Source organism: Ammodytes marinus (genome assembly GCF_949987685.1).
Source record: "Ammodytes marinus genome assembly, chromosome: 5".
In the NCBI taxonomy this organism is placed as follows: Eukaryota; Metazoa; Chordata; class Actinopteri; order Uranoscopiformes; family Ammodytidae; genus Ammodytes; species Ammodytes marinus.
Window position 1 is genome coordinate 15,699,963 of NC_137234.1, and position 24,916 is coordinate 15,724,878.

The 24,916-nt window shown below is 40.5% G+C and overlaps 2 protein-coding genes across 2 annotated transcripts; one reads left to right on the plus strand and one right to left on the minus strand.

Annotated features, from left to right (window-relative positions):
• Nucleotides 1-1,602: 1,602 nt before the first annotated feature.
• On the minus strand, nucleotides 1,603-13,265 carry alpk3a (alpha-kinase 3a; the record flags this gene model as incomplete). Its single annotated transcript, XM_080027648.1, has 16 exons — nucleotides 13,212-13,265; nucleotides 12,631-12,906; nucleotides 12,189-12,221; nucleotides 11,731-11,852; nucleotides 11,075-11,192; nucleotides 9,631-10,975; nucleotides 6,091-6,855; nucleotides 4,377-5,535; nucleotides 3,845-3,992; nucleotides 3,127-3,254; nucleotides 2,998-3,033; nucleotides 2,638-2,912; nucleotides 2,471-2,559; nucleotides 2,154-2,371; nucleotides 2,013-2,061; nucleotides 1,603-1,933 (listed from the first exon to the last, which is right to left on the minus strand). Exons 2-16 carry the CDS (start codon nucleotides 12,783-12,785, stop codon nucleotides 1,603-1,605), a joined length of 4,971 nt encoding a protein of 1,656 aa, XP_079883774.1. The 5' UTR covers nucleotides 12,786-12,906; nucleotides 13,212-13,265.
• A 1,668-nt stretch (nucleotides 13,266-14,933) lies between these two features.
• On the plus strand, nucleotides 14,934-23,825 carry malt3 (MALT paracaspase 3). The gene is made up of 14 exons (XM_080027197.1): nucleotides 14,934-15,322; nucleotides 15,413-15,537; nucleotides 15,833-15,971; nucleotides 16,140-16,315; nucleotides 16,557-16,653; nucleotides 17,122-17,157; nucleotides 17,272-17,475; nucleotides 18,238-18,415; nucleotides 18,614-18,688; nucleotides 18,932-19,059; nucleotides 20,603-20,752; nucleotides 21,337-21,491; nucleotides 22,151-22,267; nucleotides 22,376-23,825. Exons 1-14 carry the CDS (start codon nucleotides 15,280-15,282, stop codon nucleotides 22,718-22,720), a joined length of 1,968 nt encoding a protein of 655 aa, XP_079883323.1. The 5' UTR covers nucleotides 14,934-15,279; the 3' UTR covers nucleotides 22,721-23,825.
• The last annotated feature ends 1,091 nt before the right edge of the window (nucleotides 23,826-24,916 follow it).

The following is a 24,916-nucleotide window of genomic DNA, read 5'->3' on the forward strand; positions in this document are numbered from 1 at the left end:
TCCCACTACTTCACAAGTAGTTTGACTTTATGTACACATAAATACAGTACAATAGCTTGTTTACACAACACCACACCTTAACATTACAGGGTTTTCATATAATCTGCTGGTCAATCAATATATTGTTGAATTTGAATTTTCTATCAAAAACAATCATGCGAACACAGTGTTCCTACAATAGTTTCTAAAGCTAAAGCTCAACAGTGGCTATTTTGATTTTTTTTGAAGACTTATTGATAATTGATTTCTTGTCAATTCTTTATTATTTGTAAAAGGTAAGTGACTTCTGTTGAAATTAAACCGTGAAAACCTGTGCAAACCTGCGAGGTAACAGAATAGTCTTGTTGTAAGTCCATGCTGGCTTTGCAACTTAGAAAAAAATAAATGCAATGCTTAAGATCGGTGTGGTTACTTCTGAACAACTGTAACTATCAAACTCAGAGCTCTCTTCTTCAGCGAAACTTGTTTTTCAGTTGTCATTAAACATATTTTAACACACATATTTCAGCATAACCTTATCAATAGGCTTCTGAAAGTTGTGAGTCTGCTATGTTGCTTATTATGTTCAGTGTGTCTTTATCCCAGTCCATAGGTCAGGTCTTAATAGCTGCATGGGACTCATTCAGTAGGTCTCCTTGTTACTGGGGACGTGCTCGTGTGTTTGCATGTCAATGAGCAAAGGCATGCCATAGTTAAAAGAGTTTACTTGTAAACCCATTACTTCTAAATGCTTTGGCATTCACCAGCATAACTCTGAAATACTGTAAAATGACTGATTAAAGACACATACACAACCACTACAGATGACTCAAAAACTACTCAAAATGAATACCAAAAAAAAAGTGCACACAAATGTTTGACCTAAAAACAGTTCTGTTATTCAACAGCATAAGCTCAACTGTGCTGTGCAAAGAAATGCTGCATAGGCAGTTCTAATGCAAACCATAAATAACTTCTCCAAAATAAACATTATGACCTTCACACATACTGTACATCACATATGAGCATGCAGTGTTTGCTATGGATAAAACAGGACCGCAACCATTTCTGTGGCTGTGGTCTTTAATCCATGTTTCTATAAATCAAAGCATTAAAATGTGAACTCTTCATTAAAACACAATAACAACACTTCACTGCAAATTTGACAGTGGGAAGTGAGGTTCAGTTATTCAATCATTATGATTTTAAGTTGAAAAATGTTGCTTGGAGCTGATAAGACTCTAAGTCAAGTGTTCCAAACCATTTAATAGTGTTATGTCAACTCCAACGTGGCGCAGGGTTGCTGTTCATGCTGTGTAAGTTAGTTAATACACAGACTCTGCAGTTGGGCGAGCTATAAGGTCAAAAACCCTGCGACCATCACTGCACACCCTCCCATAAACCTTATAACTACTGAAAGTCGCTAGAGAATGGCTGTCTAATACGGTCATCGTAATGGTGACTTTGAAAATTCACAGTTACAAGTCAGGTCAATGAACTATACATTTTCTTTTAATCTCACTTTTTAAGTTCTCACTGGCTTTGGTAAATGGAAAGAAACAGGACATACTAAAACATTACAAAGCAACAAAATCTCGCTTGATACATTTTAGGCTCCTTTTTCTACCTCACTTCAAGAACATTAACCGTTTCAGCAGGCTTGAGTTTGGTGCCTGATTGATTATCCTCTGAATCCTGAACTTTCTTTGGTACCTTTGGGCTAGAACTGGCCTTTCTTGTCATCTGTGGGCTAGTTCCTTTTCGCTGCAGCTGTGGGCTCGAGCCCAACTTGCGGTTGAGCAGGGGGCTCCTGGAGCCCTTTATCTTGCTGGGCTGACTATCCATAGTCTTTAGTGGGGGTAAGCCAAGGAGTCCACAGTAGTAGTTGCACTGATGGTGTGTCAGAAACTGTTCGAATACTTCAGGAGAGCCATACTCTGTTAATCCTTGGTATCTAAAATACAGGGAAATTATTTTATTTCAGCAATCATAAAACAAAAATAATATATGAATGTACTGGTTTAGATACCAACCCTTTTGACTTGGTCACAACTCTAACATTGGTAATCTTCGTTTCAACACCTGCAGAGATGAATCACAGAGGATTAGTAATATTATTATTCCAACAACTAAATAAATGATTGTTTTGTCATAACTTTGCTTGTGTGTCTTACCATCCAGCCGAGTGACCAGCAAATTTCCGTGTGTCCACTGATGGATCCAATGCTGGAACGTGCCGCATTTCTGCTCCACCTCAGAAGTGCTTCTCGTAATCAACCTGCCTTTAGGATCCATCATACAATACTTGAGGAAGACACCCTTGAGCTCAGCCTCCACTGTGCCATATGGCACAGTGTTTGCAGGCCGGTACATCAGATACTGAGGAATCACTCTGTGGGCAAAAAAAAAAAATCGGTTGATTGCAAGCAGTGTTGCACATTTAAACACAAATAAGTTATCAGGGCAACTGTACAATAAGCACAATACTTACTCTAGAGAATAGCCAAAGTTCTCAACAAGTCTTGCTTCCGCAGCAAAGATTTTACAGTATTCCCGAATCATGTTTTGGACTTTGCATTCCTGGCAACACAATAAAGCAGATAAATGTACCATGGTTACAATCAGAAGGAATTGATAGACAACAAATCAATTACTCACCTGCTTAGTTACTGCAAGATTTCTCTCTGTAAGGTTGCTCTCCTGCTTGGTCCCGTAGGGGATGGGGTTTTGAATTTTGATGATGCAGCAGCTTCCGGAATCAAAGACGGGATCCAGGCCGTAAATGACCTTCACTCTGCTGGCTTTGTGAGCGCAGCCGTCCCCAAGGTGCACTGTGTCTGTCATGATGCGGCCAAAAAACTTTTCACCCCAGTTGCCAGAGTCGCCCAGGCCTTTGGCGAACAGCATTGGGGTCATCTCGATCTCCTCTTGTACTACAGGAAAAGACGGAAACAGGTTTATATATTGAGCGATAATTTAAGGAAAATGCAAAAAAATAAATAAGAAAAAACAGTTTACCTTCCAAATCATCTTTTAGCAGAGTGTTAGACAAAACTGTAAAACAGAAAACAGTCTCATAAAAGCACAAGTATGATATGATGAGATTTGGATTTGACACTTAATTTATGCAGCGAAACTGTATCTTACTGTCCACGCTGAGCAGGAAGTCAGTTGTGTCAGTCCCATATTCATTACTGATTGTACAGCCGTATACCCCACAGTCTTGGCTGCATGCGAGAACAATAGCAAGGGCTACTTGGCTTTCATCCCCTCCACTTCAGGACAAAAAAAGGGAAAACAGACATATCCATGAGAGAACATCAGGTCGATTCGTTTCATTAGCTGTATTGTACCTAACATCCAAGATTCAACAACAACCCACAAGGTGTCGCTGTAATACAGATGGCCTTGCTGTGAGGAAGCAGTCTGCTGACACAGCAGATGATAGCCCATATATAGACTTTAAACGCCCGCTGTGCTGGAGATGGGGAAAAATATTGCTTCATGTTACACTGTTTGTGTCTAGCCAGAGATTCACCTCTCTGTGTCATAGCTGTGAGGGTTGGCTGTCACATGAGCAGGACGTCTCTGCAGTGAGAATATGAGAGTGACAGAAGGCCATGGGAAGCACTCTGAGGCCCAAATAAATCATGTTCATCCTTGTAGCATTATTGTCTTGTATTTGGAACCAGTCCATTTATTGTCATGTTGGCTGGAAATCCTCACAACAGTGGCAGTGAAAAAAGATGACAACAAGTAATAATGTTAACACCTACAACCAATTGAAAACCATGCTATATTGCTGTTGATTTGTGTTGTGTAACGTGGTTAAAATACAAGGTTGACGTAAAACAAGGGGCTTTACCTTCTCTTCACCTCTAGTATTTCCTCCTCATCTCTGTACCATTTAATGGTGGAGTCACTGAGCACGTTGAAGAACTGGCACCATAGCTTCAGATGTCCAGAGGCATCTGGGAACGGCTCTCCGCGGATCTTACGGATGACCTGTGGAGCTGTGGGTACATGAGAGAGGGGGGTGCCCGACAAGGGGCCCCTCAGAGTAAATGAAACTGTGCTAGACAGTGAGTGGAGACTTGTTTCCACTTCCTCAGACTCATGTGTTGACAAACTTATACATACGTTTTTCCACAGAAGAATTTGTATTGTGATACTGTGTGAAATATTGTACACTGTAGACCGCCATTTAACAGCTACTCACTTGTGATTCTACAGAACCTGAGTATTTAGCCATACTGTAAGCTGATCAGTAAGTGATTGTGTAAATATTAAATGTCGTAAACAGATTGATACTTGAGGACATGATGCAGAACCTGTCCCTGCAACATTATATCTTCTCAAGATAAAAAAAATCCATTTTTGAATGATGGATTTTTCACCTTTCAAAGGGTCCAGCTTCTTTTCTGGTTTCTCCTCTTTTTTGGTGCTGGCTGGCTCTTCCGCTGGCTGCACCACCTCGGCAACCTTTGGCACCTCTAAGGTGTTCTTCCTGCGGCCCAGCAGTGGAGAGCGCCTCTCCAGTGGTGGGGTGTTTTGTCCCGTTGGAGTTTGTAGTAATGCTGCTCTGCGGGCCTGGCTGGGCGACATGTAGGGGCTCTCCTTCTTGACTTGGGTATCCGGCGCACCAACCACTGCTGCGTCTACATCCTCTTTGGGTTTCAGCATGAAGATCTTGCGGCGAGCTCCGGAGGCCAACTCCTCAGGCGTGGCAGAGCGTATGAGCGTCAGACTGTCTCTGCGTTTGAGCCGGGGACTGCTTTCACGGGACAGGGAGGATGTCGGTGTTGAGCCTCCACTTAGATCGTCATCTGCCTTGTCAGTGCTGTCCGAGTCCGCAGCAGCTTTAGCCATGAATCGGCGGAGACTGGCCGGACTCAGTGACGGATGTGTCGGGGGTTTACAGCAGAGTCTCTCAGGGGATGATTTGTTTCTTTGGATGTCCTCCACAACAGACACAGAATCCTCTACCTTGGCCTCTGTCAAGGGTTTTGTCTTCAAGATTTCAGGGGAAATGTTTACTTCTGAAGTTATATTAAGTGATGGCACATTGTCACCGACTTTGGGTATAAGAGCCTCTTGTATACTCTTATCTGCCATTTTGTCTGGGTTGTGTTTCTTTCTTGGTGCTTTTTCTGGCTTAGGAGTCATATTATTGTCAACATCATGCTTCGTTTCCCTTTGAGTGGCAGCGGAAGTTACTGTTTCAGTCAACTCACTTTGAGAGGAAAGTGGAAGTGCAGTATCACTTTCATGACAAGTAACAGAGATTGGTGGCACCACAAACAAAGGCACTACTGGAGTTTCAAAAGGCTGCTGTGTATCTGAAAAATGGTTGTTTGCACATATATCACCCTCCTTGTCATCAGTAAATGAAACATTTATGACAGGAATTGATGCAAAGTCCATCTGAGGGAGCTGTTCACTGCTGCTTTTCACGCTTGTCTGCTCTCGCTCAAAAACTTCTGGCTCGTCATTCAATTGCGCAACATCCTGGACTCTTTGTGTAGGTGAGGGGTGATAATCCTTCTTCATATCTGTCTGCTTCGGTAACAAGCTCGGAGAATCAACCACACTCTGGTTTTTGTTAATTACCTCTGACACACGATTTGAATCGTGGTTTTGCAAAATCGCAAGCTCTGATTCTTGCTTGTTGAGAGGCAAACTTTTTGGTGGCAGAATACACTGCTTAAGCTCAGGCTCCATTATTTCAATTTTTGGGATTATAAAATGTTCATTAGGGTTTACATCCGGTGTTGTTGGTTTAATATCTGGGGTGTCAACCAAAGTTGATACTTGGATTTGCGGGGTATTTTCTGAGGGCCAACCCTGCTGTCTCTCTCTGTTGTTTTTATTTGCAAAAGTACTCTGCTCCTTAACGTTAGCATTACATTCATTGTTTTGGGTAACTGAAAGGCTCTTTGATTTGTCCAACTCATCTAATTTCATTGTATCTTTCTTTTCTGTCTCAACTTTAAACGGTAAACAGTCATTCCTTGGTTCAGTGTGCTCACTTTCTGAAATTACCTGTTCTTTTGTTTGTAGGTTGCTGCTTGAGTTAACACCTAAATCCTTTTCTAAAGAATATATCAATACCTCTTTCAATTCACTCTTCTCTTGGCCGCTTCGAGAACCTGAGTTTGAACTCTGACCTTCACTGAGGTATTTGACCTCTGTTCTTTCCACTGCTATAGAAGACGTGCATTCTTGCTGTATTTTTAGGTCACCCTTGTCTAAACTCCCTGGGGCCACGGTCGGCGGAGATCCTACTTTCATTTCCTGAATCAGTGAAGCTCTTTCGATCTTTTCTTCTACCTTCTCTCCCTCTACACTACACGCTGCCATAGCAGACGGAGGTGCAACCACCTGATCAGGTGTTTTAGATTTGCACGTCTCTATTATCTCTTCCACTGTAGATGCAGTTAGTTCAGCCATCTCAGATCTGTTTATATCTGAGAGTGGCTGTTGGTTTGATTTCACTTCAGTTTTCTCTTCTTCGCATAACTTAGTGGAGGGAAGGCCCTCATCTGTGTGAGGTTCACCTACTTTGCCCATTTTATCAACACTTATCCCCTCTTCTTGCAAAGTTTCAGTGGGCGCTTCTCCAAGGCTGTGGCTGTTTGATGCTGAGATAGAACTGTGGGTGGGAGTCCAGCTTTCATTCCATCTAGTGAGGGTGGAGGAGTATTCTTCTTCTTTAGGGGCTTCGGTCTGTGGCAAGACAGATATATGGGTGGGTGAACACTCCTCTTTTGCAGCGAGGTGACTACGTTCTGGTGAAACCACCAGATGATTTGGCTCTTGCTGGTGTACGGGATTCTCTTTGATAAATGAGTCTTTCTGTGAATACTTCTGTTCAGCCTGATGGAAAGAAAACAAATACAATATATAAGTACCCCATTCCATTTGCAGCTATTGCATTGTTTGCCTTTTACAATGAACCCATAAACATCTATGCCTTACACTGCAAGTCTTGATTATTATGAATGCAAAATAAATACTTTTTTAACAGTCTGATTTGTTTATGGAAAAAGGACCCCACAGCCTACTGGTGTCAAGTTGACAAGTTCAAAATATTTCTAAGACGCATGTCACAGTGAACTGAGAGATGTTTTCCTATCATAAATCAACAGAAACATAAATGGTGTCAGATTCAGACTAGCTTGATATTGCAATGCAGTATTATATCCTGACAGAGAGGAAGAGCACTGTAGAGTGTCAAAACAAACTTGATCAATAGTACATGAATAGTAATGATAAGCCGACATGAAAGAGTACAGAAAATATGTGAAACAACCACAGTGAGTCAATATGAGGGGGATGCATTTTATGACCTGTCAGCTAATTTCAGGAACTTCTTTACTTCATGCCACGTGCAAGGTAGCTGAAACCAAGTGTTACCACATGCATGTGCCCTATGAAATTTGTAAACGCCCCTTACGCTAACCATTACGAAACCATTAGTAAAATATTTTCTGAATTAAAAAAATTAAACTGAGTTTGACAGCGCTTGAATAAGCTGCCTCCATTGTTGGCACTCGTGCAGGGGAATTTCCCATGTTTGAAATGGGTGAGCAGTTTACACAAAGGACATGCTGGGCAGTGAGTGAATCACAGCACCTCTCTCGACAAGGGACCATAGAACCCGTTATCCACATAATGTAGCATATTTGTATCAATCATCAAACTGTTGAGGAAACTAAACTATGACTGAGGCACAAGAAAAACAGAACAATCTGTTAAATTTAAGTATACATGAGAGCTTCAAGCTACACGTTGAAGTGTTGTTGGGTTTTCCCCCTTGCTGCCCCTGTTCATGCAGTTCACACCATTAAAATCGTTGAGGGGGAGGAGTAACAAAGGCACATGCTGCCTCGTGACAACATGTTTGTACGGCAGTGACTGCTAAGAAAAAAAGAAGTTGCTGCTTTCGATGTAGGGGAACTGGTGTCACATTCAGTCTAAAAATGAAGCAGTGGTCATCATTACACCTTCATAAGTGTCACGCTTGTGAAAAAACATTGTTCAGGTTTGACTTACTACACACAGTGTTCCAGCATTACAGCAAAGGTACAGTGTATAATGAATATCACTCTGCAGGTGGATAATGTATAAGCAGAGATTGCTTCAGTTCCCTTTTCCGCATGTCATTGTGCACCACATAACTGGATGAAAATGCACAATGTCGATTTCATGCATCATCTCAATAGTGCATTTATACAAAATACAGGGAACCAGCGACTGATTCATCGACTAATTGATACATTTTAGAGATCTTGTTAATCAGCAAAACAATTATCTAACTTTCAGTTTAATTTAAATTCTTATGGGGTTTAAATAAACATACTGTTATAAATGATCGTATAATATCGTAAAATTATTTAGGCAAATTGTATAGAAAATGCAGAAACATAAGTAAAATTGTAATAACAACACTATTTGACTGATATTTGATAGGTGCAACTAAACATATCTGTCTACCACCTGACGATTGACAAAACGTATGAAAATAAGTGCATTATGAAGTTTGAGCGGTACAAATGTGGATTTCAATTTATATGTCCATATATTTAACTGCTTTTCATGAACCCTTTCATGAGTGTCACAAACTGGAGAGTTTCAGACGAGATCTGATCATTTTGTGGGTTTCATTCTAAATGTTGAAAAAAAATGTTTTGGCCCTAGACATGGCTTAAGAGGAAGATTCACAGTCAAGTATTTGCAATAACAAAAAAAAAATCAATTTTTAAAAAAGATCAAGAGACTCACAGTCTCAACTTAATCAGAACAACCCCACATTGTGGAAGTGTCCGCTGTTTTAATGTGTTTGAATATATACTGTACTGCGCATAGCATGATAGTCCTAATTCCCCACACACAAAACAACTCTTTATCATCTCGCTCTTCTCAAGATCTAGAAGATGAAGAGGTTTATTTTAAGATATAGGGGTCGGTGGGGGTAGGGGATGGAGAGAGGAGGAATGTGTCCAATGTGTCGAGGCCCTCCTTTCATGCTGAGACTTGCCGCAGAATTCACTCTACTACCGTTTATCCAGAGCACACAGCCCTCTGTCATGCAAAGCCCTGCTTGTAACACGAGAGCCACTTCTGACATTCAGGTTTCATCATGATCTCTGACGCACTGGTGCCCCACTCATTGGAGCCAACGTCTGAGATATTCCCCATCCTATCTTACAGTGTACACTGTAGATGCACAACATCCCCCAATTCCAAATATATCAAATACAAGTAGGCCTGTGCTCATGGTTCCACTGTTTCTCCACACTATCTTGATTGGTTTGTTTCTCTTTGGTGATATTGATGCAGTAAAACCACAGTCTCACGTGGCTATGCTGACTCACTCCACCGGTCGCTGATATAGAACTGTATGTCTTAAAGCGGATGTGTTGACAATCCCACACTCTACCATGGTTCTAGCGTCTATCTGAGTTGTCATAAGTGTCTTATCAACCACATTTGCAACCAGCAGCAGTTTAAAGTCTGGACTATGTCATGGTTGACATATTCAGGCTTGAGGCCTTAAGTAGCTCATCTTGTACTATCTTGTCACACAAATGCAGTCTATATATACCTCTCAAGTGGCAGTCAGCTGCCCTGTAAGACCAATGTACGTACCTCATTGAGACCTTGAAGCCCAGGCAATGACATTTCTTCTTCTGGACCGCTGCCCTTTGTCCCCACAGATCCCTCCATGGCCTCCACAGCCTTATCGGCCTCCTTGCACTGTCCTGTGGACTCCTCTATGCTTTCGGGTGGCAATTTAGGAGCTGATGACAAGTCTTTGTGAAGAATGCTGTCTTCACACTTATGTTCATGTGGCTGCAATGACACTGACTGCTGTTTAATATCCACAGTTTCTGAAAGCTCCTTTAGTTTATCCACTTCCATAGGGACAACGTCTTCTGTGAGAGACTTGCGCGATTTATTGTGATCCCGTTGCAGCCGAAACGATGGTGGCGTTTCAGGTTTAGGTGGCTGTGTTGAGGATGGTGAGTGATCAGACTCTCTCTCCTTCTTTTCATTGTGATCATGAGAGTCCTTCTTACTCTTACCAAAGAGGAAGTCTTTGACTGTGTGGAGCATAGTGGAGATGGAAGCCTGGATGACGTGGTGGTCGTGATCCTTATGGGCCTTGCTGTGTTGTTTGGCCCCTGAACCATGTTTCATGGCAGGCACTTTATGCGATATCTCCAACTGCCTTTCTTGCTCCCTCTCAATCGCCAATTCTTCTTCTCTCTTTTTTTCTCTCTTATACTCTTCCTCCAGCGCTTTTACCTGTTTTTCCTTCTCTTTCTGTATCCTCTCTTGCTCTCTCTCTTGCTCTATACTAAAATCTGCTATATGTACATCCATCTCTTTGGGTTTCTCCCCTTGAGGTGAGTTCTGCTTATCATCAGCTGCCTGGGACTGTAGAGTCTCTGACAGAAATTGTGCCAAACTGAATCCTCCATCATAACAGTTTTCACCTCCATTCCCCATCACATGGCTTCTGCTACTACTGTCTACATCATTCGAAATCTTTATTTTCTTTGCGGCCAAGTTTTTCTCATCTGGAGATATCTCGGTCTCCAGACCACTGTCTTTGGATGTCATGGGAGCGGTTTCCTTAACCGCAGAGCTAACATTGTTAAGTTCTGCAGCAGCTCCAAGTTGTTCCACGGACTCTGGGTCTTTAACCACTGGCCTCTCTTCTGGTAGTGGAACGTGCCTCTTCCTCGGAGGACGTTCTGGGCTAACCCGCGGTTTCTCTTTCTGAGTGCTTTCTTTAACTTCCTTCTTGGTCTGCGACTCCAACAAATCGGTCTTTTTCTTATCTGCTTTCTGCTTCAGCTTTGAAAAGAACCTCTGGTGGATCTTGTACTCGTTCATGTCGCCAACCTCCAGAACTCCAGAGCAGGACACAATACCTTTGCTATTGCTTGCTGACACCTGATAGATGGCTGCGTCATCCATTGTGCAACTGAAAAGAGAACCATTTGTTATTCACATATTGGTACTGCGCTGCATTTCTGATAATTTCAAGAGATGCAATTATATTCTTGCAAGGTGTGTTACATACTTGTAAATATGGAGGGTGTGGGTTTTTCCATTACAGCGAATTTCATACTTTGGTAGTCCACAAAATCGGTCCATTTGCATATCATCTTTATACCATTTCATTTCTGGAGCTGGGTAACCTAAATACATTGGTAGACTTTAATGAAATCTGTTTCATGAATCTGTTTTACATATAATATTAGATTTCACCTTTCACAAAGTATTATTTATGAAAATGTGTTAAACATGCGGAACAAGTCTAAAGAGGCAGTGTGCAGTTAATTATCATTTTGAATTAATAGTTAATTTGGAAAATCATACAATAAAACAGAATAGTGATAACGTGAGTGTGTTGTGTGCTGTTGCATCATGTTTGTGACGTGTCGAGGAACAGCTGCTGCTGTTGGATGGGCCCACCCATCCAATCTGCCTGCAGTTAAAAAATCACCACCCAGAAAAACCAGCTGGTATAATACATGATCTGGTGGAGTGTTTAAGGAGCAGTTTAAGAAGAATAAAGCAGTTCATTTAGATCCTTGAAAGTTAAATCCTTTTTTTTCTTCCAGATTAGTCACATCCTTTCTCTTCACATTACCAACAGCCTGAAAAGTTGTAGTTACTCAAACAAACAACAAGCAGAGGCATGCAAATGGACAAGGCTGTTAAGAGCAGACCTACCCGATACCACACAGGTGAACTTCACATTACAGTTTTCTGACACTGCCTTTGATTTCAAAGTGGTCTCAAAGGTAGGCTGTATGTCCTCGGTCAGCTGAGCCATGACGCTGCACAAAGTGCTCCTGGTAGGAAACAAAAAAAGCATTAGAGTATCCATTTTTAGACAGTTTCACACAGGATTTCAGTGAGCTCTTCCCTTCTGTGAAGTACATTTCAACGACTTGCTAAATTAAGAGGAAAGGATGTTAATGGATAAATTGCTGGTAGTGACGAAAGTGTGACACGGAGACATGTGAGCTGTCAAGCAAAACAAAGTTCACTCAATCCAACACTAGAACCGATGGACAAACCGGACACTTATACTGCAGTTAAAACGTGTGTAGGTTTCATTCTTGGCGTAAACCAGAATTTGTGGTTAAGATGTTAGTTGGGAGGAATGTTTCAAAAGTATGGATTACCTCGTTGGCCTGTGGTGAGAATACCTTGAATAGCTATTCAGAGAGAAGGCAAATGGAGGGACGTCAATGATTCATTAAGATTTGCGAATATGGAACCTAAATAATATAGCTGAAGGACAGCTCTCTTATTTGATAAAGGGAAAATTGTAAAATACTTACTGTTTGCCGATCATAACAGAAAAAATAAATTAATGAGGTGATACATGTGATTTTAGACCCCACAATGTGATCCACATCATTTACTTTTTCCAGCTAAAATTCATGAAAATATACAGAGAAAATTTCAGTTATGTTTTGTATTTCTATTAACTTTATCTAGTTGACCCAAATGATTTTTCTTGCATGATGAAAAATAAATCTGTTTCAAAATATAAATCTGCTTTACAAGAAATAAATATTTGCATGCTTTGCTTAAACATGAATTATAGAAGAGGTTGTTTACCTGGTTTCAGGCCTAACATTGGATAGGTAGGTATTACGGCCATTGGAAGAGCTGCTCTCCTCTTCATTGAAGCTACTTGTCCTCCCATTGCTAGAAAAAGAGCTTGTCCTTCCATTCGCAGAAAAAGAGCGAGCCATTGGCCTTCTGGAAGTCATCGTCCACTGAGGCAGTTCACAAAAAATGTAAGATCCGAGTATAATACTACTCCGTATAAATGTCCTCGACTTATTCAAGGTTCAAGGCTCAAATTGAATGGTGTTATCCACGTAAAAGCCCCTGGACAAGAAACAAGAAAACACTTTAGACTAGTAACAATACATGTTGGAAGTTAATAAAAGAAAGTATAAAATACAGTCTGTTTATTTGCTCGTACAAAACTCAAAGACACAGTTCAGACTCAATGGTTGTCCCTTCTAACTAAGCACTTGCATTGCATTGGAGCAAGTTATAAATAGGATCAGCTATCGGGTTGTGGAAGGGCTGTTAGTGGTCAAACACAAACCGAAGCCATGTTATTTACTTAGAAATATAATTAATGTGTTTCTTGGTTACCTTACAATTTGATGAATATTCCAACCTACCATTAAGATGTTTTCAGTGTTGCTTTGGAGCCAGCGTCTGTGAAGGAAATCTCTGCAACTGCCTATCATAGACACGCCTGTGTTGCCAGCAGGGGCCTATTTTTAGCAGCCCTAGAAATAGGTGCAGGAGCACATCAGTGTTTCTGAAACTGGACTTTAGAGTTTGTGAAGAAATCTAAACAATAAACTGAATTTGAAGTTAAAGCTAACAATTTGAACCAGAACACATACCTATAAATGTGCCATTTTATCAATGGTATCTCTGTACATATACTGTAAATTCACTGGTTTCCTCTAATCCATCTCAATAGGAATTGTAGGAAGGGAGGAGGTGTCCCATCTCATTGAGACACTGTGGTGGAGTGGATGGGGACTTGCAAAACATGTCTGTTGAATAAGGTCCGTGATGTAGCTAATGTCAACCAATGACAACTGCCCCCTTCACTTCGTATTGCAAATCACAGTCAAACACATGTACCCACTTGTTACTCAAGTTTCACATCAATTTGGCTCAGCTGTCCAAATGGATACTTTGATTTAATGGCTGAAGGATATATCCGAATATGACGTGTTAGTCATATTATCGATCGATTTATTTGTATGATTAACGGATATGTCATACTGTATTAGAAATTAAATTCATGAGTTTACATTTGCATCTTTAGCTAAAACTTGTTTGTCCGCAACTCACGGTTCTCTCTTTGGCAGAGGCAATCTTGAACAAAAGTTTCCTGGTTGAATAAAATGAAAAATTAAATATAGATTTATCAAAAAAGAAAAAGAAAAAAAAATCAAAACACATCATATAAATCAGGCTTATTTAAACCTCACAACCTAATATGCCATAACTCTATTATGTTTGCAATGTGAAAGGGATGCCAGAAATAAAATATTCAATTGTATTCTAAAATAAAAAGAATGACTTTAGGCCTATACTACAAAACAATTAATTAATAATTGTATCAAAAATTAATAAACGAATAAATTATGTGAATCTATCATATCTAAATTAACATTATACACACATGTACTCTCAAAAGGATTTTAAGATTATTCCCAAACATATTTGTGTTACCCTTCTACAATGAGACACTACAGTAACACACCATTCATGTGAATGTAGGTGAGTATAAAGGCCATGCAGTGTGCACTGAGGTGTTGAGCAGTTTATGGATTTGACTGTTTTTTTTTATAGATAAAACAAGAATAGATTATAAGAATAGGTGTCAATCTTGTGATGAAGATGTCATATTTCATACTTCGGAATTAATGTATTGTAGCCTTAAATTAAAGGCTACATCTAGATTAGACCTATCTAGACTATCACAATGAAAACCCTCTTGAGATGGAGATGATCCAGTCTTAACCATGTAGGCCTACGTTTTAAGAGTTCTAAAACTCAACCAGATTTATTGCACGGAACTTGAAAAGGGGTCCAGATTGCTCATTACCATAAAGTCACTAAAGGCGGCGCCACCCGCATTTTCCTTACATGATTCATATGGGCTTAATCAGCGCGGAGTAGGTCTGTTTGGACGTGTTTCAATGAAAGACACAGGTCTAGTGTTGTGATCTCCATATCTTTCCAGTGTAGCCTACAATAGGCGAGAAACGCTTTATGTTGGATGAGATGCTCCCATATTAGAGACTTTCCGGTAATGTGTGTGCACGCTGTTTCGTTCCGGGAAAGGGAGTTTATTTCGAAGTTTGGGAGGAGGAAAACATAACTCTAGCTGGGGTCTGACAGCTGCTCAACTGGTACGAGGCTGACGGCAGGTAGCAATACAACGTTTGTGTGGACATCAACACTGGTCATTTTCTCATCTGGAAGTGGTCATTTAGCCTACAGCCTTGTTTACCTCGGTGTAGCCGCCTGGGATTTTTTTAAAGCCAACTTCACTTGAAATGAGAAGTCACGGTCTGTGGCTCGACATTATCAGCGATTTACCAATGTTGTTTAGGCCTGTTACACGCTCTACTGGGCTACAGCTTTCGATTAGGTTATAGGGAGCGACTGACAAAGTTACCAATTTTAAACAGTCTGCTATACGGAGAAGAAAATGCACTTATGACTGGATCCCGTGCCAAACCCTTTCGAATAATGATCAGAGGTAAGTTGTTCCATACCACAGTCTCAGCCACAAAAATATATTGTAAAATATGATTTCAGGCGACTGATATTGGGACTTGATTTGTTTCAGAAATTGTCATAGTGCGCCATCCTGTTTCTGTGTGTGTGCCTGTCAACCACAGAGTGACTCTGAGTGTCCGTGCTGAGGGCACAGGTATCCTCAACTACCAGTGGTTCACTGGTGATGAAAAGGAGGTACGTACGTTGTTTACTTAGCCTACGTAGACTATGTGTCCAGTTACATCATCATCATCATCAACAACATGTTGGACATCACATATCTAATTTATTTTACTGCTGAACATGTTTATTCTGGCGCACAAGTGTCTGTATCTGAGAACTTGAACCAAATGACCCCCCCTCCCCCCGTTTACATGAAGGCTCATTTGATAATACAGTCTTGCAGTGGTCTTAGGCACTATAGTTTTTTCCCTGCCTTGACTGTCCTGTTAGTTATAATTCTTATATTCTTTTTACTCTTGTTTTCAAGGTGCCTGGTGGCACTGGAGCAAATTTGGTCATCGACGCAAAGAAATCTCAGCTCTATGTGTGCCGAGTGAATGACCACTTTTGTAACTACGTCTTCAGCGATTGGGGGAAAGTGAAGGTGTTGAACATTGAACAGTCAGGTAAACATTGTGCCGTTCACATGTTGAGGTCCTTGTGTCATTTGTGTTGTTATGCATATTTGTTGCATGGCCTCTGCCTGTCAGAGGGCAATGAATAATTGTTATACATATTCCAGTTTTTTGCTGCAGGTTTGATTCTCTGTCTATTATTTTCTCAAACGTCATCAGGTTTGTCAGAACACTGGCAGGGAGAGCCACACATCGCTGTCAACCCTAAACCCCAGACAGTCCAACAAAGTGCAAAACTCACTCTCAACTGTGCTGCCTTCGGAAACCCCATTCCACAATATCAGTGGTACAGAAATGGACTGCCGCTTCTGGACAAGACCAGTGACACACTGCAGGTAAGGGAGGGTGACATGGTGGTGTTTGCTGATGCTGATAGTGACTGTTTACATAGTGCTATGTTTACTGTGTCATCTCACTGACTCTGAATGGTGCACTCCTCAGCAACACTCTGATTCAATCTGATAATGCGGGTTACAAGTTAGCCAAAGCTTCTTATTGGTAGAGTATTCTCACATGTGGGGGAATAGTCAGAAACACAAACAGTGGTCGGAGTATGATCTCCTGTGGTACTTACAGATTGAGTGTGCAACAGCGGAACATGGAGGAACATACCTGTGCTGCATATCTAACAGGCTAAATGAAAGATGGACTGAACCAGTCGAAGTCGAGATTGGTAAGTCCTAACTGAAACTACTTTTTATCAAACTAGGTAAAAGTTTACCCCTTATTAGTTTACTATTATCATTGTATGTTCTCAGACTTTACCTCCTCCATTTCCAATGAGTGGGTTGTGGAAAAACAACTTTTTTCTTCTTAACACTCTTTTCATTCCACTTATTTAGTGCTCAGGCTTCATGTTGTTTCCATTATGCTGGAGGTACTTTCCCATTTCTACAGACTAAAAGGGAAGTTGTTAGACTCTAAATAAAACTTGATCTGAGCCTTAGACACAAGTGAAACTAGTTTGTCATAGTGTTTTCTCTTGTTTGTAACATAACTTGCTGTGTACAGTGCATATCACAGCGAATAGTTGTCAATTTGTTACATTGTGCTACAATGATTACAGAAACATCATGCTTTCGATCTGATTTTGTTTTCAAAATAACATTTTTTGTACTTTTCTTCTTTTTATATCCTCTAGTGCAACTTGAGCAGCTTCCTCCTGCAGTACCCACAGGTACAGCTTTAAATTCATCATTTATTTGAAGTGTGCTCAGTTATAAGTGAACTGTCACAGACTGTATGATCATTTCCTTGTGTGTTGAACTCTACTTTGATGTTTTAATTTTAGCCACTGATAAAGTTGCCCTACTTATTGGCAACCTGAATTACTCCAACCACCCTGGCTTGATGGCCCCCGTTATGGATGTACATGAGTTGGCCAACCTTCTACAGCAGCTTGACTTCAGAGTGGTGTCACTGCTGGATCTTACCAAGGAGGAGATGCTGGCTGCTACTGAAAAGTTCATTCAGCTTCTTGACAGAGGAGTTTATGGTGAGTACATTTAGCCATATACATATTTTTCGCTGGTTCATGGATTCAGCTGGTGTCTTTGGAGAAATGCTGACATAGCATAATAAGGATAAATTCAAGATTTAACATTGTAACTTCCATTGTTATCCTCTGTGGCCTTTATCTGCTGTAGCCCACTGGGTAATGAATTCACAAGTGGTTTATAGTATCGCGCTTTATACGTAGGTGTGAGTAAAAAGAGGTGTTTTGAAAGTTATTTATGGCACTTCCTCAATGCATGTCACACTTTGAGAGTGAGGATAACAATACTGTTGTACTTGCAGAAGTCATTTAGGCAAACAGTTGATTTAACTGCTACCTCTGTGCATGTGATTAGTTATACAGTGTTACACAAAAAAGGATATTGGTGTTTTTATTGTATGAAAACATTCAGCTATTAATAGCTGGAGCCCATATCGGCCACAACTAGTCATATTGTTCAGGGGGAACCAAGTCACTACTGCTATTATACAGCAATATTAAATGATGTTGATGATGATTAAATTAAAGCAATGATGTGCAAGAATGATGCCCTCTCTTGCTAATAATGAAAAATAGAGTGAAAAATTAAGAAAGCATTTATGTTTTGAAACAGTTATTGTAAAAAAATAAATAATAATAATAAGTATAAAAATAATCAGGCATCTTGTTGCTCTCATCTGTGACCTTTTTCTGTAAGGGGCTCCAATATCTAATTGTCTTGGAGTGTAAGCTAAATGTGAATTGTGTCATCATTGTTGACAGGCCTTTTCTACTATGCGGGTCATGGGTATGAACGTGCAGGTAGGAATTACCTGGTGCCTGTTGATGCTCCACAACCTTACCGGCCTGAAAACTGTGTCTGTGTGCAGAGGGTCATGCTCAGCATGCAGCAAAGACGGACAGCACTCAGTGTGATCCTACTGGATACTTGCAGAAAATGGTAGGTGCAACAATTCATTTTCTATTTTCCCTCAGACAAGGAACTGATACATGGACATTAACATGTGCTTATAAAAGTTGTGTTAGTTTGTTAAACATACTTTATATGCTGTACATATATTTGATCTTTAAACGCAAGGTATCAGGATTTATTTTAATTGCGTCATTCTGATACAAACTTTATTCTAAATGTCTTAAGGTATAACCAGGATTGCACAGCTTCAGCCATCATGCCATTGCAACCAAGTGGGAACACTGTTTACGGTTATGCCACGTATGTACTTTTTTAAAGTTTTTTTAAAAACATTTACAAACACAAAAACCAGTGCAATATATACATATATATATACTACCAATATATAGTATATATATATATAGTATATATATATACACACATATATATATATAGATATTTATTTATTTAAATATGTATATACAGTATACCATACTGTATATGTACTGAATATTTACCTACCCACTTATTTTTGAGTAACATTTCCTTTATTTACCAACATAGATGTGAAGATGCTGAAGCTTTTGAGGTCCAGGATGGGGGCAAAAGTACTGGAATCTTCACTAAGTACTTGAACGCGCATATACTACAGTCAGAGAAAGTCACACATGTCTTAGAGAGGGTGTCTGAGGGTAAGTTTTACAGACAAGGCATTCGTTTTTGAGAACATGATGCGAAAGGCAAGACATTTAAGCCTTAAAACTCATTCAGAATGATGCTGTGACGAGGATGGGTGTGGTTCTTTCTACTGTGCTTTGATTTTTTTTGTTGTAGCTGAGTGAACAGTGCGCACCATAGAGGGAGAAGCGGTTTCATGTCTTTGTTGTCAAATCAAGAACACAAAAGCTTTTCAACTTTTATATGTGAAGTCGTTATCCATTCAGTAGATGGACAGGTATTACAGATAGAGGGATAAAGAGATCTGAAGGCATAGTGTTTCTTTGGTATTGCTGGATGGACCACGGACAAGTTTAATATAAGCTGTGGCAAATCATTATAGTGTTGTTTACTTAAGACTTGTACATTAAGCTGTGGCTGAGCCGCGTTGGGAGAGTTATTGCGTTGACCCTTCCGGAGAGCGTGTTTGTCTGCCTGATGGGGGTCTCCGGTAGAATAATTTTTGGAGTTACCATTAGATTGTGACCTCATTCACTGGAAATTCACACTGTTGGCTCGAGAACAGCGAGAAACCCGAGATCCACAGAGTGCAAGACAGCTGCTCTTCCATTTGGGCTCCCCCTCGCCACTGCTCTCGTGGGTTCACTCGGAAAAATTAGCACTAGCGGGATAGGACGCCCAGCTGCCAATATATGTGGAAAGTTTTGAGGGAGAAATTGGTTGAGAATTTTTTACAAAAGTTTTTTTTTATTTTTTTTTCATTTTCCTCTGTATTTGTACTTAATAATAATAATAATAATAATAATAATAATAATAATAATACATTAAATTTATAGGCGCCTTTCAAGGCACCCAAGGTCACCTTACAGAGCATAAAATCATCCTAAAATCATTAAAAACTTGAACTCAAACTTGAACTACTTGAACTCTTAGAGCCACAATATGGACATTAACTTAAAAAAGAAATTCCAAGCCGCTGTTTTTGATCTGCCCATCTACTCCGTGACTTATTTAGAGATGAAAGAAGAGATGTTGATGACGAACTACTGGTTGCTCATCTATTATGAGTGAAGACAGCCTGCCCAGAATATCCCTCACGCCGAAATCTTCTCAAAAGCCAAGCATAAATTTATATTAAATTATCTGAACATGTTTCCACTAACTGGCCAGCCATTCAGCCCTGTTAACCGTATTAATGACTCTTATGCTTGGATTAGTTGAATCTTGTAAGGAAGGGTTTTCCAAAGCGTATTTACTCCACTCAATTACTACTGGTGAATATTAATATACTGTAAACTACTTTCCTCCCTCCCTGCTATTTCAAAACTCAGGCAGACCCATGATAAAAAAAAAAGTGTGTGCGTGTGTAGGCTGTTATGGTTGCTGAAGGTTTTATGATGTTTTTTTTATTAGTTAATGAATTGCTGTTTCAGACAAAAGTTGGTCAAAGTGGATTGAGTAAAGAAGACAGGGGAAATACCCTGCAAATGTGTACGTGACGCTGCTGTAAAGTTGTGTAATATTTACCTGCATTTTTTCTCCCTCTCTTTACTCCAGATCTAGGCAGAGACCCTCTTGTCACAGGCAGGCAAGTGGTGGAAATCAAACACACCCTGAAGGAACCTCGATCCCTCGCAGACCCAGTCCGGACCACCGGCCACACAAGGGAACTAAACCTGCGAGATGCCTGCTGGAGAAATGCAAATAGTGAGTTAGGAGATTTTTTTCTAAAATTCAGTTTATTGCATTTCTTGTTAAATAACATTGCTAACAGTATATAAAACCATTAGGTCATACACAATTCAATTTCTTTATCCATTGTGACCTTGAGAGAGATTTGCCCCTTTTCACCTTTTATACCCACTGTACTCAAGCATGCGACAAACCCAAGTGCAGGCATTGTGGTTCAATATGATATTTTCAGCAACAATAGAAAAAAAGTTACTCGTTATTTTTGATCAATCAGAACAGGGAACTGGTTCATTTTGATGGAAGGAAACTGTTTTTAGACACCTCATAACTTCCTCAATTGTACATAATGCCCCCCTCCCCTGAATCTTGATATTGTGGCTAATCTGGGAATCTCCACAGTGTACTTTGAGACTACATGTAAAATACAAGTCTGCGGCTTAATTAAGAAAGTCCCTTATGTGTATAATCAAAGGCTCAGTCAAAATCAGCGTTATTTAATACCATAGTAATACAGTGTAAGTAAAGGCATGCATGGAGTGTGTTATTTTTTTGTCTTATTGAGAAAATCATACAAAAAACACTTTCACATCTCCTTTCAGAGCTACCACCAAAGAAGCGGCTGATGTTCCTGTGCGGAGTGGAAGTGGAAGTCAGCTTCTCGGCTTTGTTCTCTAACGTATTGGTCGCTTTCGCCACTGTAAAGACGAAAGGCCCCAGAACCCAGGACTGCACCGTCACTCTGAGTAGCATACCTGTAAATACATTTTTTTTTTACTTAAAACCATCACAACTTGTCAAGTTTTATTGTCAGTCACATATATATAAACCATAGGACACCTATACAATGAAATCCATGTACACTAAAGAAAACAGTGTCGTTAAAGAATATAACTGTAGTGCAAACTGAAATGTGACCTTTCCACTAGTAACTGCCTTCAATTTGTTTGGGGGCAGTGGCACTGTAGTCTGACTTCATTTGGTTAGAGCTAAGCTAAATGTGGAAGTTGTAGCCTATCTACATCACAAATTCCATGTTGCTCTCTGAAAAACACTGACAGTTTCCATTAGACAGCATGACTCTCTCTATCAATGACCATTCACCCCCACGTTCCACATGACTGAGGAAGTTCTGCCCATATATGGATTTCCAGTCTGCTACAACCATAGACAAAGCAGGAAGTAGAAATAGTAATCCGCTGTAGTCTACGTGCAAAAGACACACGTTTTCAACCACAAAATATTGTCCCATACTGACATCTAGCGGCTAATTTATAAGAGCATCCGTGCTGCAGCACATTTCCAGCAGTGGCAGGCCAGTCTGACTGAAAGTGATCTTATGCTTGTTTGGATACAGTTGATTAAAAAAATTCCAATGATGCAGCTGACAAAAACATGTATGCTCTAAATCCTTAGCCAATGGAAGACATTTTTTCCGGGCCTGGCAGGTCAGAGGAGATGGACTCTCTACTGTTTAAAACATCTCATAACCCAGACTGTACCCTGCGACTTTGTTCTCTCCAAAAGCTTGCGGTATGCAGTCTATTATACATTTCCTGATTTTGTTCTTATGAAGTGTCAACTAAGAAAAGTTTGCACAATCAAGCTGACATTTAGTTTTTTATCATTTGCCATTGTTAGGAGTCGCTGGTCATGAAGGTGGATCTACACTATACTCGCACGGACAGTAAGCTGCGGCAGACAGAAAGCCAACGTGTGGACATAGGAAAGCCTCTGGTGGCATCTTTCAAACTGTACAGGAGGAATAATGCAACCAATGCCAAGAAACAAGAAGATGCTTCTGCTCAAAGTGTGGGAAACATTTCAAGCAGCAAACCACTGCTGCATCAGACTGCGGCTGGTCCAGGTCGCCCGTTCACCAGAAAGGCAGAGTGTGCTGCTGCTAAAGTTGCAGTGGCACGGAGTTACAATGAACCTGAGGAGAACGATGAGAATGAACTTCAAGACTTTGTTCTTCCACATTAGACCTTTCTAATTCCTTTATTGTAAATACTCGTTGTATTGGTTTTTGGCCATGTGAGGGGGAATTTGCTGATCTTGCATCGTACTGGTCTGTGGTGGGTGTTGATGAATGAATGAGTGAGTAAATGACTGAGGTTTGTGTTTGGTTTGTGCTACCAGTTTTCAATTCGTATCTCAACACTGGAAAAGAAAAAACATTAACACTTACTTTCGCTAACCAATGATTCCATCATACAACAATACTTTTACTATATTACTTCCTTCACTGGTAAGCTGGCAAGTCTAATTTATCAAATAAATAAATCAATGTTAATAATGTAATAAAGAGGACAACTTTAATAACAATTTAGTGTTTTAATCTCTTTAAACTACTCTTCTGTTATTTTGACTTGCTGTCAAATCCAGCTAAATTCTAAATGGATTTCAAAGTTTTAAAATTGATGTTGCTGTATGACACATGCAACTTTGAACTAAATTGTGTAATATGTTTGTTTAAAGCCACTACGAGTAAGATGGCACGTTGGCGTCCCCTTTGGACAAAAGCGGTAGTATTTTTACGACGCCCGCTGTCGCAAAGCTGTTTACTAGCACGTGACAGGCGTGCGAGTGTGAACTGAGAAGGGCGCAATATAGTGCATGTCCGTGTGTTGAAAGTGTGAGGACTCTTTTCGGCCCCGTGAGAGTGGTTTTGACACTGCCTCAACTAATGCCAGTCACTGCCACACAGACCTGATTGCAATGAGTAGATGCAGCAGTGTCACCTAACTACTCTCTCTCACGGAGCTGAAAGATTACGTGTCCTCACAGAAAGCGAATGAACGAGAGACGGCAGTTAGTATGGATCACGATGAGGTAATGTGTTTGTGTTGTTGATGTAAATAATGTCTATTTCAGATAATGGTTATCTGATGATGGTGAAGCAAAGCAAACTGTGTGTTAGTACCAACCGCTCATTAATTTAGGAGTAAACACTGCAGTCTAGTTTCGATCTCGTGAAATTGTATACACGTTGCTTGGCAACGCCCTTCCCCCCCCTAGCCTATATCACTCTCCCTTTTAGCTTTTCTTCATTGCATTTGAATTTTGTTCTTTGATGGTTCAGCCCCGTTATCAGTCATTATGACGACAAATAACTGTCTCAAACAAGGCTCCCGCTCCCCTTCCCTCACCTGGAGGGATAGGCTTCTCAAATCACGTTGCTGCGCCACACTGAAATCTGCGACCAATATGGATATGTGACCATAGAGCCTGCACGAGCGAACCGAAAATCGGACTGGGTGTGCGACCAGACCAAAAGCAGTAATAAAAACTATTTAAAAACGTCTTTCTTTGCACTGATGGTCTCGTTTGCTGTTAAAGGTAATTTATGATTATCAGAGGAAACATGAGGCTGTTTAAAAGATATTTAAATGTTACTCGTAGCCGCTTTAATATATACATTTTATAACTAAAGACTGAAAGTGATATTACGATAGGCACACAACACTTATGATTTGGGCTTAGGTGGCGTTAAGGTAAAATCTTTAGAAAATTGCGAGCTAGCGTCAAAGTATGCTGATGTTGGACCAAAACCGAGTCAAAGTTATGTTGTTGCGAAAAAGTATGAGGAATCTAGGCTAAGCCTAAATGTAAAGTTTAGTTATTCTTATTTAAATGGTGCCACATTTGTGAGGAAAATGCATTTGTGGGATGAGCAGCAGAGTTGAGTGGGTTGAACCAAATAATCTTCTCTGCCAATGCCAAACAGCTTATTCAATTGGATGATTGAAGTCTGAAGAAACAAGACCTATTCCTTTACAGGGGCCTCAGTATACATGTGGAAGAACCATATGCAGCCAAAACAGCCTGGCACCTCCTCCTCATGCTGGTCACAACCTTGGTCACACACTGCTGTGGGATCACATTCCTCAACCAGCATTTGTCACACGTCAGCTGATGTGGTTGTGTGGGTCACTCTAGGACGCCCAAGCTGATCCCACAAGTGTTCAATGGGGTCGAGGTCAGGACTGCAGGCAGGCCATTCCATCCTCTCCACTCCCAAATTCTGTAGGCAGGCAGGCCTAGTCTCTGCTAAAGCTCACTCTGTGGGGGTGAACATTGTCATCTTGGAGGATAGAGTTTGGTCCCAGACTGTAGAGATATGGGATTGCCACTGGTTGCAGAATCTCATCTAGATATCTGCCTGCAGTCCTGACCTCG